This window comes from Fundulus heteroclitus, chromosome 22, assembly GCF_011125445.2.
Source record: "Fundulus heteroclitus isolate FHET01 chromosome 22, MU-UCD_Fhet_4.1, whole genome shotgun sequence".
Classification (NCBI taxonomy): Eukaryota; Metazoa; Chordata; class Actinopteri; order Cyprinodontiformes; family Fundulidae; genus Fundulus; species Fundulus heteroclitus.
The window spans coordinates 33,345,415-33,362,023 of NC_046382.1; the positions used below are offsets into that span (position 1 = coordinate 33,345,415).

At 42.2% G+C, this 16,609-nt stretch overlaps 1 protein-coding gene across 1 annotated transcript in view; it reads right to left on the reverse strand.

Annotated features, from left to right (window-relative positions):
* Positions 1-15,516, reverse strand: part of camk2g2 (calcium/calmodulin-dependent protein kinase (CaM kinase) II gamma 2) — a gene marked incomplete in the record, with an annotated part of 62,693 nt that extends 47,177 nt beyond the window's left edge. Inside the window, 2 exon segments of the mRNA XM_036126071.1 lie at positions 14,283-14,377; positions 15,358-15,516. Coding sequence (XP_035981964.1) covers positions 14,283-14,377; positions 15,358-15,422 — 160 coding nt within the window.
* Positions 15,517-16,609: the final 1,093 nt, after the last annotated feature.

The window sequence follows — 16,609 nt, forward strand, 5'->3', positions numbered from 1 at the left end:
AATGCTAGAAGTCCTTCCCACATCCGTCTTCATCTTTGTTAAAGACCTCTCCAAACCTGATAGTGACTTCAGGCGAGGCTTTTAAATTAATCTGTTTCTGAATTTCAGGCACAAAGACTGAAACCGACAATCATTTTATCTCTTTGCATGCATCTAATGGTTTCTCCAGGTGATGGACCTTTTGTGTCTCAGACTAAACCCTCATTAAATTATTTTGAAGTTCTAATCTTAGCAGAATCGGGTTTTAGTTTTGAAACGAACATTAAGCTATAGAGCACCAAATTCACATGAGTGTACCACACATAATGGTTCTTTGTTTTTAAGTCAGTCTTACAAGGCTCATAAACACATTCAGACAGACGGACGGATATATAATTAGACATATAAATCATTTTTACATCATGATCCAGATTTGGAAAGTGCTAAAATCAAATCTCACATTTTGCAGACTTGTTCCAAGTGTTCAGGAATGCTGTTAATATCTTTAAATGGGTTTACCTTTAACAAGCTAATTTATTGAGTTAACATGCTAATTTATTTAATACATTTAGTAATTGGAACTGGTGGTTCCTAGAGTCTCTAAAAGCAGAATAGTTATCAGGCTCCTCTTCTGTGGAACCAACTCCCAGTTTTGGTCCGTGAGGCAGACACCCTGTTTACTTTAACTATAAGCTTTGTCAAAAAGGAAAGTTTTAAGCTTACTCTAAGAGTGGCTCATGTTACCCTGATCTACCTTTATAGTTATGCTGCTATAGGCTTAGGCTACTGGAGGACATCAGGGTCTATTTCTCTCACTCTGCTGAGTTCTCCTACTGTTCTCCACTTTTGCTGCATTTGTTGCTAAAACGTTTAGCTTTATGTTCTCTCTGTCTTTTTTCTCTTCATAATAGGTACACCCTGTGTGGTGTTCTGTTAGTTGTAACAGCATTCAGGGTGGGGGCAGATCATCTGCTATTACCATATAACATAGAAAGGATTCCTGGATCAATTTGTCTTTCTGTGCTCTGACACTGAGCCTGGTTCTGCTGGAGGTTTTCCTCCCTGTTAAAGCGGGGTTTTCCTCTCCACTGTTGCTTCATGCATGCTCAGTATGAGGGATTGCTGCAAAGCCATGGACAATGCTAATGACTGTCCACTGTGGCTCTACTCTCTTTCAGGAGTGAATGCTGCTTGTCAAGATTTGATGCAATTTACTGGGTTTCCTTAGAGAGGAAACTTTATGACCAATCTGTCAGTATGATTTGATTGAATCTGACTTTGACAACTTTCTTAGAATAAAAAACGTGGTGTTGAAAACTATTTTCTGCCATAGATAACGTCTTATTTCTGCTCTGTGTGTTTCGTTCCAGCCATATAAAACATAGAAAAAGCACATCTAAGAGGTAAGATTAGCTAACCAACTCACTGCACTGGACAGTTTTAGCATTTGCCACCTTGTCTCCCTATCACATCTGGCCTTAGGGAAAAGGTTGTACCCTGGTTAAATCAATCAAAATAAACCTATTGGCCTAAATACAAAATGGCGACATCATCCTGACGATGAAACATGGTGGTGCGAGCATAATGCCAGGGTTTCCCCCAGCGTATTATAAGCCAGGCAGGCCGCCCGGCTTAAGTCACCCGCCCACCAAGCTAAGCATCGTTTGCTTATTTTAAATGCGTCGATGTTTGAGACCGACATAAAATTGTCATTTAAGTTCCCATCCGAGAGAAAACCTCCTGGTCTAAATAGCTAACACGCTAGCTGTTAGCTCAACGCACACTACTTCCACGCGCTACGAGCCACGTAACGCAATGCTCCCCGCCAGGGTTAGCCCATTGTCTGGCGGAAACCCTGCATGCTGTGGAGATGTTTTTCATCAGAGTTGATGTGAATGTGAAGATGAATGGAGCTGAAGTAATTCAGGTAAAAAAAAAAGAATGGAGAGTGGGGTGGAGGTTTACCTTCCAGCCACAACCCTAAACATACAGCTAGCAATGCAATGGTTCAGGACAAAGCATACTATTGTATTAGACAACCACATTCAGAGTGCAGACCTAAATCCATTGGAAGGTCAGCGGCAAGACCTGAAGACTACTGTTCACAGCAGCTTCTACATCCAACCTGACTGAGGCGGAGCTGTTTTGCACAAAATAATGGACAGGAAGGTTAGTGGTTACATGTCTAATAAGGCTCGGAGCTGTTATAGAGATGGATGCCACACTTTTCCGAAAACACAGCATCATTTTACTTCTACTTCACTATCATACCCTGCACTTTGCTGTTCTATTACTTAAAATCTGATTAAAATACATTATAGTCTGTGTTGTAAGGTGACAAAATTAGGAAAAAGTCCAATTTATATGAATACCTTTACAAGGTACTATATATTAGTGGCCACTCCCATTGTATTTGTACATGTGCTCAAGATCTTAAGACATAAAATTATAAGCATTTCAGTCAGGACTAATTTCCTTCCCAACTCTATATAGCCAAATTTAAAGAGTATGTTACCTGATATATAATGAATATAAAGTGCTTCAACATTCAAATCAACCCTGAGGTACCTATAATACCTGTAATAAGAGATGGCTGGTAGTATGGTGTTTATTCATAGCCCTAACAATTTGGTTTAGAATATAAACTCTGTTGGTATCCTCCAATGATGCTTCGGCTTCCAAAAGAACTAAGTAAAGCCAGCAAGCCCACCTGAAATGTACTTTTTAGCAGTAAAAAGGGTCATATAAAACTTAAGGTAAACCTTTGTGAGGCAGTAAAGGATAAGCAATAAAGAAACACAAAATGTAAATGTCTGAATATGAGCTCATGCTCAGCATAAAGTGATTAAGCTGTTGAACACAAAGCGCTTCTAACCCTGACAGTCACATTATTGCTGGATGTCTCCCCCATGAGCAAGGGAGATACATCCCCCTTATTGCCATTTCATTCTTCCATCTATTGCAATAAATAATCTTTATGAAAACAAGTCTTCATTTGGGAAATATTATGCTGCAGAAGATAACCAACGCACCGATTAAATTTGAACACATCACCAGTCTATAGACAGTTATACTTACACGCTTATACAGTTTGTAAGACTGCCTTCAGAGCAGCATCACCTTGAAAATGTCTCAGCTAAAACAAAAACACCTAAACAGGAATTCCAAGTCTTCCATCCTTTTTTCTTAAGTTAACCCCCTGAAGCATTATGTCAGAGATCAACACTCAAGTAAATCCCACTGAAGTAAAAACTTGATCAAAACACAGCAGAAAAACACAGCCACATAATCAGCAGTAGTCCGATGAGTTGACGTCATCCCTGTTGAAATGATTTAGGGAACAGGGAAACAAACTGAACTGACAATGGCACATCGTTTCACAGGCAACAATATCTAGTGACAATATCTTATTTATTTATTTTTTTTTTTTTTTTACAAAAAATCTTGTTTTAAAAGTTAAGACAAAAAAAACCTTCTGAGATGATGGTAAAATTACAACTCAACAGACAATGTAACCTGGTTGCAGACTATTCAGTGTTTGTGACGGCCCAAACAGAAAAATAAAAAACAAAACCGTCAAGACTTAAGATCAGAAATCAAATCAAGGGCAAATTGTTCTTTGCAGCTTATTTCTTTTCTTTCCAAACTGCTACTTTCCCAAAGCTGTGAAGGCCATCGCCCCCTACTGAGAATCAAATAAACCACCAGCCCAGTTCATAGTCTGTTACATGTTTACAAACATCCTGCAGGCTCCACAGGTTCTTCTCTCATTTACTAATGTCTATTTGCATACTTTTTTATCAGTAATTTCCCTCTGGGATTATTAAAGTATATCTGATTCTGTTCTGATCTGATTTAGCTTCTTAGGGAGTGCTTGTTTGGACATCCATGAGAACTGCACAGTTCTTTAAGTTGAAGATTCAAATTTTTGCTGATGACGGTTTGCATACATTAACTTCTGTGGGAATCTTTGTCTAATACATTCATGCAATTTCAGAGTAACTAAAATGATTCTCTAAAGTGATTCTGCTCTCTGTCCTTTTTGACTTAAAGCTTTAAATCTATCAGACGCTGCAGACTATTTTCACACTTTTAGCTTCTCAGGAAGTCTTTGTGGTGCATTCAGCCATTTGAAAATGATGTCTTGTTAGTGTCTGTGTTTAATGTGTGTGAATTCTGCACCGGGGTCTCACTTTTTTTGTGGTTACACAATGGCCATGAAGACTCTTGCTTCATCTTGACATCTGTATGAGAAAACTTCAAAGTAAGCATACATTGTGAAAAGAAGAGCTGCACAATATGAGGAAAACGTGCAATTGTAACACAAATGCTGAATATCGTGATTACAACATAGATTATTATTGACCCCCTCTTTTCCTGAGTCTCTTCCCTCATCAGATTGGCCTTACCATTCTTCAGAAGCTTTAGCACCCAGACACTAAAATATACTGTACATCACTACCAGCAAATACCTTCCAGCAGGCCAGATATACTCCTGGTAGGGCTGTGTTAGAAAAATCGATTTTCCAATTATGAATTCATTCTCATATTAATTCCTAAAGATCGATTCATATAACCAAAGATCGATTTAAAAAAACAAAAAAAACAAAAAAAACAAAAAAAAACAAATCACTGTGAACTTAAATGTGTGAGCCAGCATTATTTGCGTGGACATGAGTCCGCGGACTCTGCTCTAACAGGTACGTGCAGAACTAAATTTTTACAAGTGCGTATGCGGTGTCATACTATAAACTCCTCAGCAGCAAGAAGAATTTAGATTGAACTGTTTTACATGAGACACTGAGCTCGATATACTGAGCAGGCGATTGCAAGGACACGCGGCATCACAGTCCCTCTCTGTGCGCACTGACAGGTGTGCGGTGGGAGCCTGCTGGAAAAGAAGCAGCTGTACATGCTCAGATAGCTAATAAAACATATAAGTGCTTCGTGCAGGAATTGTATTTGTCACAAGAAATGTAGGCAACAGGTACTCACGATTATGAAGGGTAAACTGTCCTGAGAGTCGAAGCGGAGTCCGCACGGCTCACAGTCAGCGCACAGCACGCACGAGTATGTGGAAGCCTTCACACTTCACTCCAGAAGGAGAATTTTAAATGTCATATTTTTAATGATGCCCCTGATTATAGTCCAAATATAGTGTCCCTTTTGATTTAATAAAGTATTTTTGAATTGAATAGAAATAGCAGCTGGAGATATCTCTGTGTCCTGTTATCTACCCTGGATTTCTTTTGGTTTTCTGTCTCACTGCATGTTTGTTAAAGCAGTCATCTCAACATTCAGGGAGAGGGTTTGGTCCTTACAGCCGCCACTAGCTACCATTACTTTATTCATTTGCTGCTGAATGTTAATATGATACTAGTATCAATGTTGCAGAGCTAAATGAAATTCAGGTAACAGCTGAAAGAAATGTTTTTGATACAGCAATGCAATTTGAGATCGGATCGAATCGGAATCCAATCGATTCTCGAAATTTTAACCAATATCCAGCCCTAATTCCTGGTGTACAGGATTTGCATATATTGGCACTTGAGATAATAAACCAACAAATATGACAACCGAGAAATGAATTGTGATTGCAATAATGGAGATATTAAAATGACAACTTCAATACAATACATTGTGCAGAGTTGTGTGGACGACTTTCACTCATCCTTTCCTCTCGCCCTGTGTGTGTATGGTAGCAAAATTAAACGGAAACCTAACATTTTACTTATGTTGCCTTTTACTTGATGTCATCTTGCAAATGCACAGGCAGAATGTATGAGCTGGATAAAATAGGCAACAAGAAAATGGCATCAGAAGAGTCGTGTAGAGGGCATGCTGAAACATTTGGTTTGTCTCAGAGCCCTGATAAAAGAGGAACGTTTACACGCCGTGGCAAGACTAGGAGCACCAAATGCTGACGTTTTGCAGGGTACAACCCTGACCGTCTCAAGACCTACATCTTTCCATTTCCATATCCAACTCTCTCATTCTGGCTTTCATTAAATATTCACTGTTGTCCCATTAAACATTCACTGCGCAGCGCAGCCACGTTTATCTGCCCCCTCACCAATAAGCCTGCAGTGAGAAAGCGCACCAAAACGGCTGAAAAACGCACACAAACGCCGTGCTCGTGTGGCCTGCGATGCTGCGGCTTTGAGAGCAAAAGGAGAGGGCAGGAGATTACCAGATGAAGCGAGGAGGAGGGGACAAGACAGAAAGGGAGAGAGTGAAAAGCTGGAGATGAAACGAGACACATGAAGGGAAACGGCTTGAGGAAGAGATGTAAAAAAATAAAAAATAGTGGCGTGAGGGACCAATCTTAAACTCTTGCCCATGTGCAGTAAGAGAAAAGCAGCCTGTACTTCAATAATTCAGCAGTAGGATGAGTGCCGCTAGCCTGTGCAGTTTTTTTTTTTAATCTGCACATCAGAAGGCCTAATCTAAATCAACCTGGAACCCGAAACAATGCAATGTGCAGATATGTACCTTAAACATAAACGCAACACTGCTGTTAGAGTTTCCTTTAAGTTGTGAAGCGTTCCCACAAAGAAAAGTTCGATTTGGTAGCAAAAGATCAACCACTTAACACAACACGCAGAGGCGGTTTTGAATCCATTTCCTTTACTTTTTGTGCATTCTGCGCCATAAATACCGGTGACCTACATTTCATTCTGCGCCTGAACCCATCCAGGGTCAAATGGAGGGAGTAGTGAGGATGCTGAATTGTTAACGTTTTGCGGTTTGTGATAAAGACGGCTGTTTTAGCGGCATCTCTCGTTCAAGATGGATTCTTGTTTTCTGAGATTTTAATGAAATGTTTACTCAAAAAGAGGAAGCTGCAGATAATATCCTGCAACCAATCACCTCAGAACGGTTGAAAACAAAGCTAGGCTCCGAAGGTTTAAATTAACTAATGAAAAAAGGAACGTGTCATACATGCAGCACATTTACTGGTATATTGAATTTGACTCTCTCAGCAACCCGCACATACTGGACATAGGGGAACACATCATCCACCATGATGTATTTCCTCCTCTGCCAACCAGTTTCAGCCCTTCAAAGTACCGTTTAGGGTTTTTCACCATGCTGGATTTCGTATGTAGAGAGAAAACTCAACAACCAGAAAAATAAAATCCGACGACTTCTTCAGCAGTGTAATTTACAAGAAAAGTAAGAGTCTGCTTTTTCCCCATGGTCATAGTGCTGAAGAGTGCAACTATGTACTACTTAATGTGACAAACTGCCGCTCAGCTTTTGATGGATGATTTGAGGAAATATGGAGCTTGTGAACAAGGCTCAGGGCTATGTCAAGATGCCTTTGAATAGAAATGAGCTGTACAGTAGGTAAACTGTTTGATGGACACATTCTGAACGATTAATGTTATAAGAATTGTTTTAATTTCTTGTTTTCTTTGAATATCAGAAAGAGTGCTACACGGTTAAGCTTTTACATAGCGTACATTTATTGTTGCATTTTCATAATAATTTTATTTATTTATTCTGTCCCTGATACCGATCAGTCATTTGCCAACAGGAGGTCAAAAGAAAAAATATATCAGAAGAGAATTGTGGACCTCCACATCTTCTATGCTAGAGGTGAACGTGTTTTGGTGTGAAATGTATGCATTCGTTTCAAAACTAAAGCAAATGACTGTGAGGATGCTGGCTGAAGCTGGACAAGTGTCATTATCCACAGTGAAATGAGTACTTTACAGACTACACCGAAGGGCCACTCAGAGAGGAAAGGCCTTAATTTCAAAAGCAATATAAAAAAACCCAACTTTGACTAAAGCTTATAAATGGACTCGGAAAATGGTCTGATGAAGCTAATTATTGTGTAAAAACTGTGGCCAATTATGACAATTATTACAGTTGGGGAAAAAAAGGTGGGAGTGGAGAGGGGGCGCTTGTAAGTATCAAAAAACGACTCCAGTGAAGTGCAGTGGTGGCAGCATCATGTTGTGATGTGTTTTGCTGTAAAAGGAACTGGTGCAATTCATAAAATAAATGGTATCACGAGGAATGAGAATTATGAGGAAATATTAAAGCAGACCCTTGCCCTGGGTCTTTCTGCATGGAGTTTGCATGTTCTCCCTGTGCAAGCGTGGGTTCTCTCCAGGTACTCCCGCTTCCTCCCACAGTCTAAAAACATGACTGGTTAATTGATCTTTCTAAATTGTCCTTAGGTGTGAGTGTGTGTGTGGATGGTTGTTTGTTCGGTTTGTCTCTGTGTTGCCCAGCGATGGACTGGCGACCTGTCCAGAACGTACCCTGCCTCTCACCCATTGACAGCTGGAGATAGGCACCAGCTCCCCTTATAACCCCACAAGGGATAGACGCGTTGGAAAATGGATGGATGGATATTAAAGCAGACACCAGGCAAGTAGTTTAAGTTTGGTTGCAAATGGGTCGCCCAAATCGACAATGAACCCAAGCACCCCATAAAGTGAGCAAATGACTGCAAAAATCATTATTTTCGTCATGGCCATCACAAAGCCCAGCTCATGGAAAACCTGTGGGCAGAGCTAAAAAAAAGTGTGTAACAGTTTGCAGAAGTGCTAGGCTAGTGTTAGCATGTTTACTTTCTGTTCCCATAGGCCCTGTTTGTGTTTCGGCTCGCAACAAATTTCAACATAAGCTTACAAGTGAATAAAGTGAGATAAAAATTTTACCAAACAAGGAATCATAAAGTCGGCGGTTTGCTTACAACTTTATCATGTGTAATAAAAAGCGTTTTCAGCCGTGCTCTCTTTACCAGCAGCCGACCGAGAGCACAGCGGATTGTCACTAAAGAAGACAAGATAGTGTTAGTGGCTAATAATACTAATTCTCAACCTATGTGGATGAGAGTAGGTGATGATATTATTATTATTATTATTATTATTATCTATGCCAAATGTGCGTAGGATGCATCTGCTGACAAAAATCTCAGACAACAAATATTGGGAGCTTCGTAAGCGACTCTTGATCGGGATCCCATTCCTGTACCACAGATCAGGTCAGGACATTCAGTTTTTACACTAGTTGTACTCAATTCATGTAGTTCTAAACATGAAACCAGCATTTACAAAGAAACTTGACCTCTGACATTTTATCTTTGTATACTTTGTTTCAACACTTCTTTACAATAAAGCATGGTTCCAAGCAAAGATAGAGTAAGCAGATATTAATCTTTTATTTATAGATTTTTTTAATAAAAGTGGAAAACATCAAGGACAACGATAACAAGCACCTCTCTCCCAAGCTCCTTTTTAGGATTTTATTAGTGCCACTGTTGCCTCAAGCTAACAATAATAATAATATCTACTTCTGGAAGATGACGCTGGAGTCATCACTGTAAAGATTGTGAAATATGGCATGAGTTAGCCTTTTTTGACTCAATATTCAGTGTCAGTAGATGTATGCTGCAGGAGCCTTTGCATGCCTCATGTTTGTAACTGTAACACATAGACATTTATTTATTTATTTTAATGAAGCTTAATTACTTGGCTTTAGATCCAGGCAGACTCTCTTTGATCTGTGATACCTTTTCATTATAGGTTAAAAAAAAGTTAACAAATGATAGTGATGATGAACATTAGAAATAAGCTTGTGATAAAGTTTATTTAGCATTTTCCTCCACAGCTATGTAGATTAAAAATGCCCGAGTTTTTGATGCCACATGGGTAAGCACTGCGGTGAGGGTTCAGCCTGAATACATCATTACAACTTGGCAGGATCAGACTGAAACCGACTGGTGGTAAAATCCGGAAACCCTTAAAATAAAAAATAAAAAAATGAAGCAACAGTTAGCCTGGACCTGTTTTAGAAAAGACAATAAATGCCACTAATCAGCATTTGTAAAAGGCAAAAAGGATCAGACTGAATGTCGTCTGTTTGCTGCAGTGACTGCGCACATGCTTGTGATGCCACATGACCTAGCCATAATCAGCGACCTCACCGTCAGCGTGCCCTCCCTGAGCCGCAGAGAATGAGGCCTTAATCCCGCCTACGCACACGCAAACCCTCTTAAGCACACACGGCTTCCTGAAGTCGCCGTGACACCAAGCTACCGGAGCTGATATAAAGTATGTTCAGTGTTGGTAAACAGTGAGAAGGAGCTCACAAGCAGGAACTGCGTGTGTTTATTTAGAGGTGTAAGGAGAGCCAATGGGCAGGATGGTGAACCTCCAGCTTCCAGGCCGTTGCTGACGGAGGCGCTGACAGATTTTTTTTTGCCGGCATATAGTAACAACGACAACAAAGACAATTATTTCATACAGCTGTGGGTATTTTTGAATGACAGTTGTGCTGTACTTTTAATTTAGTTTTGGATCAAACTGTAAAAACAGTAATACCTCCCATCTAGGAGCGCTGAAATGACTTCCCACTGGCAATAAATGGCAGGTGTTCACATCCTCGCAAATTTGGCTTACCTAAACAGGATTCTTTTCCCCCACAAACATCAAAACAAAGTAACTACTCCAAAATAAATCTAGTGCCAACATTCAACATTCCATCTCCGGATTGGTGAGGCAGGACATAACGAGATTAGTCTGAATCATCTTCGACAGAGGCAGCGATTCATGGCTTAATTAATCATTTGCCCAGCTGACTGGTGTGGCATTTTCCCCTTGTAAGGTATGGCTAACTCAGCTATGGCAGTAAAGATTTGCTCCTTCATCCAAGTGCCACGTCAGACTTTTGAAAATCCACCTTAGGCCTTTAACGTGTTTTTCTGCGTCCACGAACGTGGGCCGCTCGGAGCACGGCGAGAAGCAAGCGTCCTTATTCGGGCCGTTTATGGCTCAGTTGAACTACAGAGTTCCAATCAGTGATGCAACAGCATCTGGGGGCGATTCTGTCTACACAGAAGAGACGATGAAGTAAAAAAAATAAACGTTTGAGAGGCCCCTAAACGTTGCAGCATGGTAGCTCTGGAGGACTGGACTCAGAAACTTCCTTGCTCTAAGGTTTAGGTAGTATGCAAACAGTGATTGTTAAGTTAAATTGTTGCTAAGCTATAAAGAGAACCAGCATCTAATAAAACAGCTAACAGCTTCAGAGACAAGCTATCGTTAAAGTGTCGTTTAAAAAAATATCGTAGTATTCGCTTTTGTCAGTATCAAACACCCTTACCTCAGATGCACAGAGCAGCACATACTAATAATAGTAATAATAGTAATAAAAGGTCAACAACAAATCCGATATGGGTCCTGTATGGTCACACACATTTTTGTCTTTGTTTTTGTTAAATGCAGCTAAACTTAGACGTAGCCTCCTTCATGGGATGCAAAGCCAATTGCATGGGCTGCAATGCATATACACATTCTTTAGGACCTGTAGCACAATTTTGCTTTTTTTTTTCATGCATTACTGTCTTTATAGAGGGAAACAGAGATTGGTATAAACCAGGAAAAGCCTGACCGGTGCATTTTTAGTGTGTTTGTTTCTAAGGGTATGCACGTCACAGGCATTAATGCAGACCGGATGATCCTGAGGTGCATGTTGGTGGAAGGAAAAACAAACGTGAGGACAACACATTTCAGCTGAACGCAAGTCTGCTTTCATCTCAGTATGATAAACTATATTCTGGAGTGGGGTGAGATACAAGAATCTTAATGATGCGAGAGAAAAAATGGTTTGGAAAAAAAACTGTCTGGCATGCAAGACAAAACAAAAGTTGTCACATGTTAGTATGTTTTTATTTTCACAAGATCTGCCACCACAAACAACTGACACATACAGCCACAGAGAGATGAGTTTTTCTACCAGCCAGCCTACGGGCCAAAGAGCCCCATCCCAGCCGTTGCCGGGTTACAAGCTTCGGACAAGTGCCACCACAGCCGTCACAAACGCGCAGACGCCATCGAGCGGGCTGGTGAGAGTGGATTTTAGGAACTCCTCAAATCAAACCCTCAAATTTCCCCTAAATGAATCAATTTTTTTCCAGAGACAAAAAGGGAACTGCACCTAATCTGAGAGAAGGGCGGCCCAATCAGTCCAGAACCGCCCCTAATCTCCACCTCGCATCATCACTCAATCCTTTGGCCGGCTGGTCTTCTGTTTATTGAGCCAGACATGCCGCATCTTACACACAGACACACATCCTTGTTTAAAATACAAAGCGGGGACCGTGCCTTGACATCCATACACTACCATTCATTTTCGAGCCTCTCCATGGGCCCACCCTAACCTAAACCTAATTGACACTTAGCACTTTTTTGCTAAACCTAGCCCAGAATAAAAGTGAGGACAGACAAAAAGGTCCTCACATTACATCAAAGTCCTCACTTTACTGGTAAAATGAGCAAAACATGTCATTGTTCAGCTGCAAAGACAAGAACACACACACACACACACTTTAAGATAGAAGGGGGCGCAGTGAAATACATGTGCAAAACACAAACGCATATGGTAACCAAAACAACCGACGGATTAAATATGCTTGGATTCGGCTACATGGCAGATGAGACGCTATGACACACAGACAGCTTAGCAGGCAGACGGCAACAACAAATCTGCCGCAAATACCACAACACAGGAGGTGGTGTGTGAATATGCGTTTCTTGGCTGCAGCTGGTGAACACACACACACACACATATACACACCGGATGGCATAAACACACACACTCTGAGTTGTATATCAAACTCCCTGACGTAACAAATGTTAGGAAACGCAGCAGCATCACGACCAAGTCCAAATAAAATAAGCAGAGCCAGGGCGCTGTATGCAGGGGTGTATTCACACCACCTGCCTTTCTGTGGCTGCACTACTGCCTGTGGAGACTTGTAACGTGATTCCTATCGCTAAGAACCCACGATAAACAGAAGTTTACTAGAAATCCCACTTGCTATGATTGGAAGTGTAAATCTAACCGATGTGCCAATGAGGAGTTACCAGCCGTCACTGATTTCTGCCATTTCATCAGGGTCCGACCTGCCGATTCTGATTCGAGTGCCGCAGGTTCTCTAAACGGCGAACGACCGAATAACACGATCATTCCCGTTTCTGCATCAAACCACTTTTCTCTTACCTTGGTCAGACTTTTATATCTGTTTTTTTTTTTTAATCAGACACAAAAAAAAATTGCATTAATGTACAAGCTGCTGGCTGATGCACGCATACCGTTGAGACAATCAGCATGCGAGTGACGGCTGCACTGGGGGCTGAGAGCAGATGTGTAGCCCAAACTGCTAACGTAGAGGTTGGCATGATGTTTTGCAAAGACATATGAACACACCACACTGCTGGTGTGAAGCCAGCCTTGGGGGGGGGGGGGGGGGGGGGGGGGGGGGGCTAATGTGTCAGCATCAGAAATTTAGTTGCCAGGGCCCTTCATTCCGACATTTCCAAATGCAAATTGATTTAATGCAACACAACTGGCTGCTCATCTTTCACAAGAGGCAACAAAACAAGGAACATGATGGATTAAGACAATACAAGTTGAGGTTAGACTCTACCCAACAATCCAAAATTATTTGATCTAATAATTATGTCCATAGTTTCTAACATTGTCCCTGCATTGCAAATACAAAGAGATTGAGACTAAATTGGGCAAGAGAGACTGTATGTCAGCTTTTAAAAAGAAAAGAAAAAACATGTTTGTTGTACCACGAAGCGTCTCCTTTAGCTTTCTGTTTTGCCGGCCTGTCTGCCGTGACGTTTTAGATAACAGGAAATGTACCATTTGTATATGCTGCACCAATCCCGCCACTGTCATGGTCATCATTCTAGGTGAGCAAGACAAACCTCAGTCGGCGAAGCCGGAACTGTTTTAAAAAAAAAAAAACGCTGAAAGCCATTTCAGTTGCTCGCCTTTTGTTGCTGGTAAAAACCGAGCCATTTAGCTGAGGAAGTGTGAAAAACAAGACGACGGGAGAGACAAGACTTAGAAAACGCACGTGTTAAAGCAGAAGTCCGTCTCTGTACAAGCCTGCTCTCTTAAGCATTTCTGGTCATTAGCGGATTTCACAACCATTCACAAGTTCCACAAACAGTAGACTGAGGGATATTTAAAGCTCAGGCTTGACCTCTCGCGGTCCTTTGCCTCAGACCAACCACAACAGACCAGAGATGGTTGCAGACGAGAGCCAAAGTCCACTGAATCCTTCTGCGAGGACTAGAAGCGCAGGCAGCTGGGCCGTGCCAAGTGGCCTCCAGCTTTTCAGGAATCTCCTCTCTCTCTCAAGCATATAGGACAGCGCGCACGCCTGGCCCACTGCTCTTCAGGAAACAAACTCCACTCCACTGAGCTGCCCTGGTGTTCATCCGACTCTCCGACGTGCAAAAAGACCTCACGCTCATTTCACTCACCTCTGCCCGACAGCTTTTTGGTGTTGATGATCTTAGCAGCATACTCCTGTCCGGTGGACTTCTTGACGCACCTGCGGACGACCGAGAAGGCGCCCCTGGAGACGGAGAGAGACGGAGAGATTGACAGAGCCGTGAAAACCACTTCAAACACAGACAGGTGCTGAACTTAAACTCACTGCAGCCATGCATGTTTCACAATCAAGTAAAGAGGGGCTGCATTGGTATGTAATACAGTCCGACGTGGTACTGGGTTTGGGAATTGGGTCTTGTCCATAGTGCATGAGATGTGAGGGGGGTGGGTGCAGGGAAATTATTATTATTTATTTATTTTGCACGGACACCTCCTTTAAAGTCACGCTGGTGTCTGCACTAGTAGGTGGAGCAGTTTTATTGGCCCCCCCAACGCAGAAGTAAGATGTTACAAAGTGGCTTTGCAGACAACGCATAGACTACAACTAAAAGTGCGCTTTCGTACCCTCTCTGAGCACGGCAATCTCCAAACGCCAGTCTCACGCAGCAAAAATAAATAAATAAATGGAAGGGGGGGGGGGAGAAACATAAATAAATAAATAAATAAATAAATAACAGTGGCTTCTGTTATTTTTACGCTGTGCGGTCTGCTTGGACACGCACAGAGGCGCACCGAGCTGAGCGGGATCAGCGCAGACGCCACAAGACAGCGGGCGAACGCAAACGAAGTGCCGAGGCGCGCTACCTGCAGACGCATCACCCCCAACAAGGTGTTCCTCACCTTTACCAGAGCCACAATGGCGCCGTGCGCCTTTAAAAACGCGCACGCCCGGGGATTAAACCCAGAGCCGCTGCGGCGTTCACGGGAGCCCGCTGACAGCTCGCTGTTGCACAGCAGATCGCCCGCAGCCTCCCCCCCTGTTTTATCACTATGGTTTTATTTATCTTTACAGACCTATTGCAGCCCTGTCAACACTTGCAGCAATAGCGCACACAATGGCAGCAGCAGCAGCAGCAGCAGCGCAGAGGAAGAAAAACGTGCAGACACACAGGCAGAGTGAATGCAACAAGAGAAGCGGCAGTGTTGGTGGTGATGGTCGCTTACTTTCCGAGTTCCTCGTACAGCTGATACTCGTCTGTGAACCTGGTCGAGGTTACAAGTGTGGCCATGTTGACTGGAGTGAAGCTCAGAGAGGGGAAGAGAGGCGCTTGATCTCAGAAGAGAGAGGAGCGTGGAGTGGGAGGGGATGGGAGGAAGCAGGCACAGAGAGAGCTGTAGTAACACAGATCCTCTATTGACTAGAGGACTCACTCTGGAGCAAAACAAATGGCGTTTCTTTGTTTTAAATACATTCCTATGAAATAGTTTAACCGAACTCACTCAACCAGGTTTCGACCTAAAACTTGACCATTTTCTCGGGAGACGTTTTAATTTAAACTAAAGCGAGCCAGTGACGTCTCCACACATCCAGCGCCTCCTGGTCCAGGCTGTATTTTCAGGGCTTTTCGTCCTAATGGAAAGTGAACCTTTGCACAAGTCTGAAGTCTCTTGTAGCGGCTGACAGGTTTTCCTCATCAGCTGCCCTGCATTCATTACCATTAGCCTTCTCATCATCTCTGTCTAGCATCCTGTGTCCCTCCAGAAGAAACCCAATCCCACAACATGATGCTGCCACCACTGTGCGTCATGGTGGGTAGGGTTAACAGTATTCCGGGATGTGCAGTGCTGGCTTTCTGCCAAGCATGGGGTTTTGCATGTAGGCAAAAAGATCTTATCTGACCAGAGCACCTTCTCCTACGTGTCTGCTGTGTCATTTACTAGGCTTGGTGGGGGGGAAAAAACTGCCAACGGGGCTTCTATTTGCTTTCTTTGGACTATTCTTTCATTTCTATCACTCTTAAATAAAGTCACGAACTGCAGAGTAAATGACTCATAACTAAAGGTAGTCCTGTCAACAGAGACTCTCGGCTGAGTTGTAGGTCTCCGCAGCTGTGGGCCTCTTAGCTGCTTCTCTGATTAATGCTCTCTTTTGCCAAACCTGTCAGTTTAGGTGGGAAGTCATCCGTAGCAGATTTGCATGCGTGTCAAACTCTTTTTAACGTTCAGAAAATTAATTGAACAGGACTTCTTGAAATGTTCCACGTTGGGAAGATAGTTTCATAACCTACGCCGGCGTTTAAACACAATAAAACGTGATTCAGAGGTGTCATAAAAAACACAGAGCCAGATTTGGATTTGCGAAAATGTTTTAAAACCGTACGTTATTTTTTCCTGCCACTTTATCACACACATTTTTTGTCACACATATTTTGTGTGTGACAAAAAAAGTTCACACACTGTTGAGGACTTCAGATTG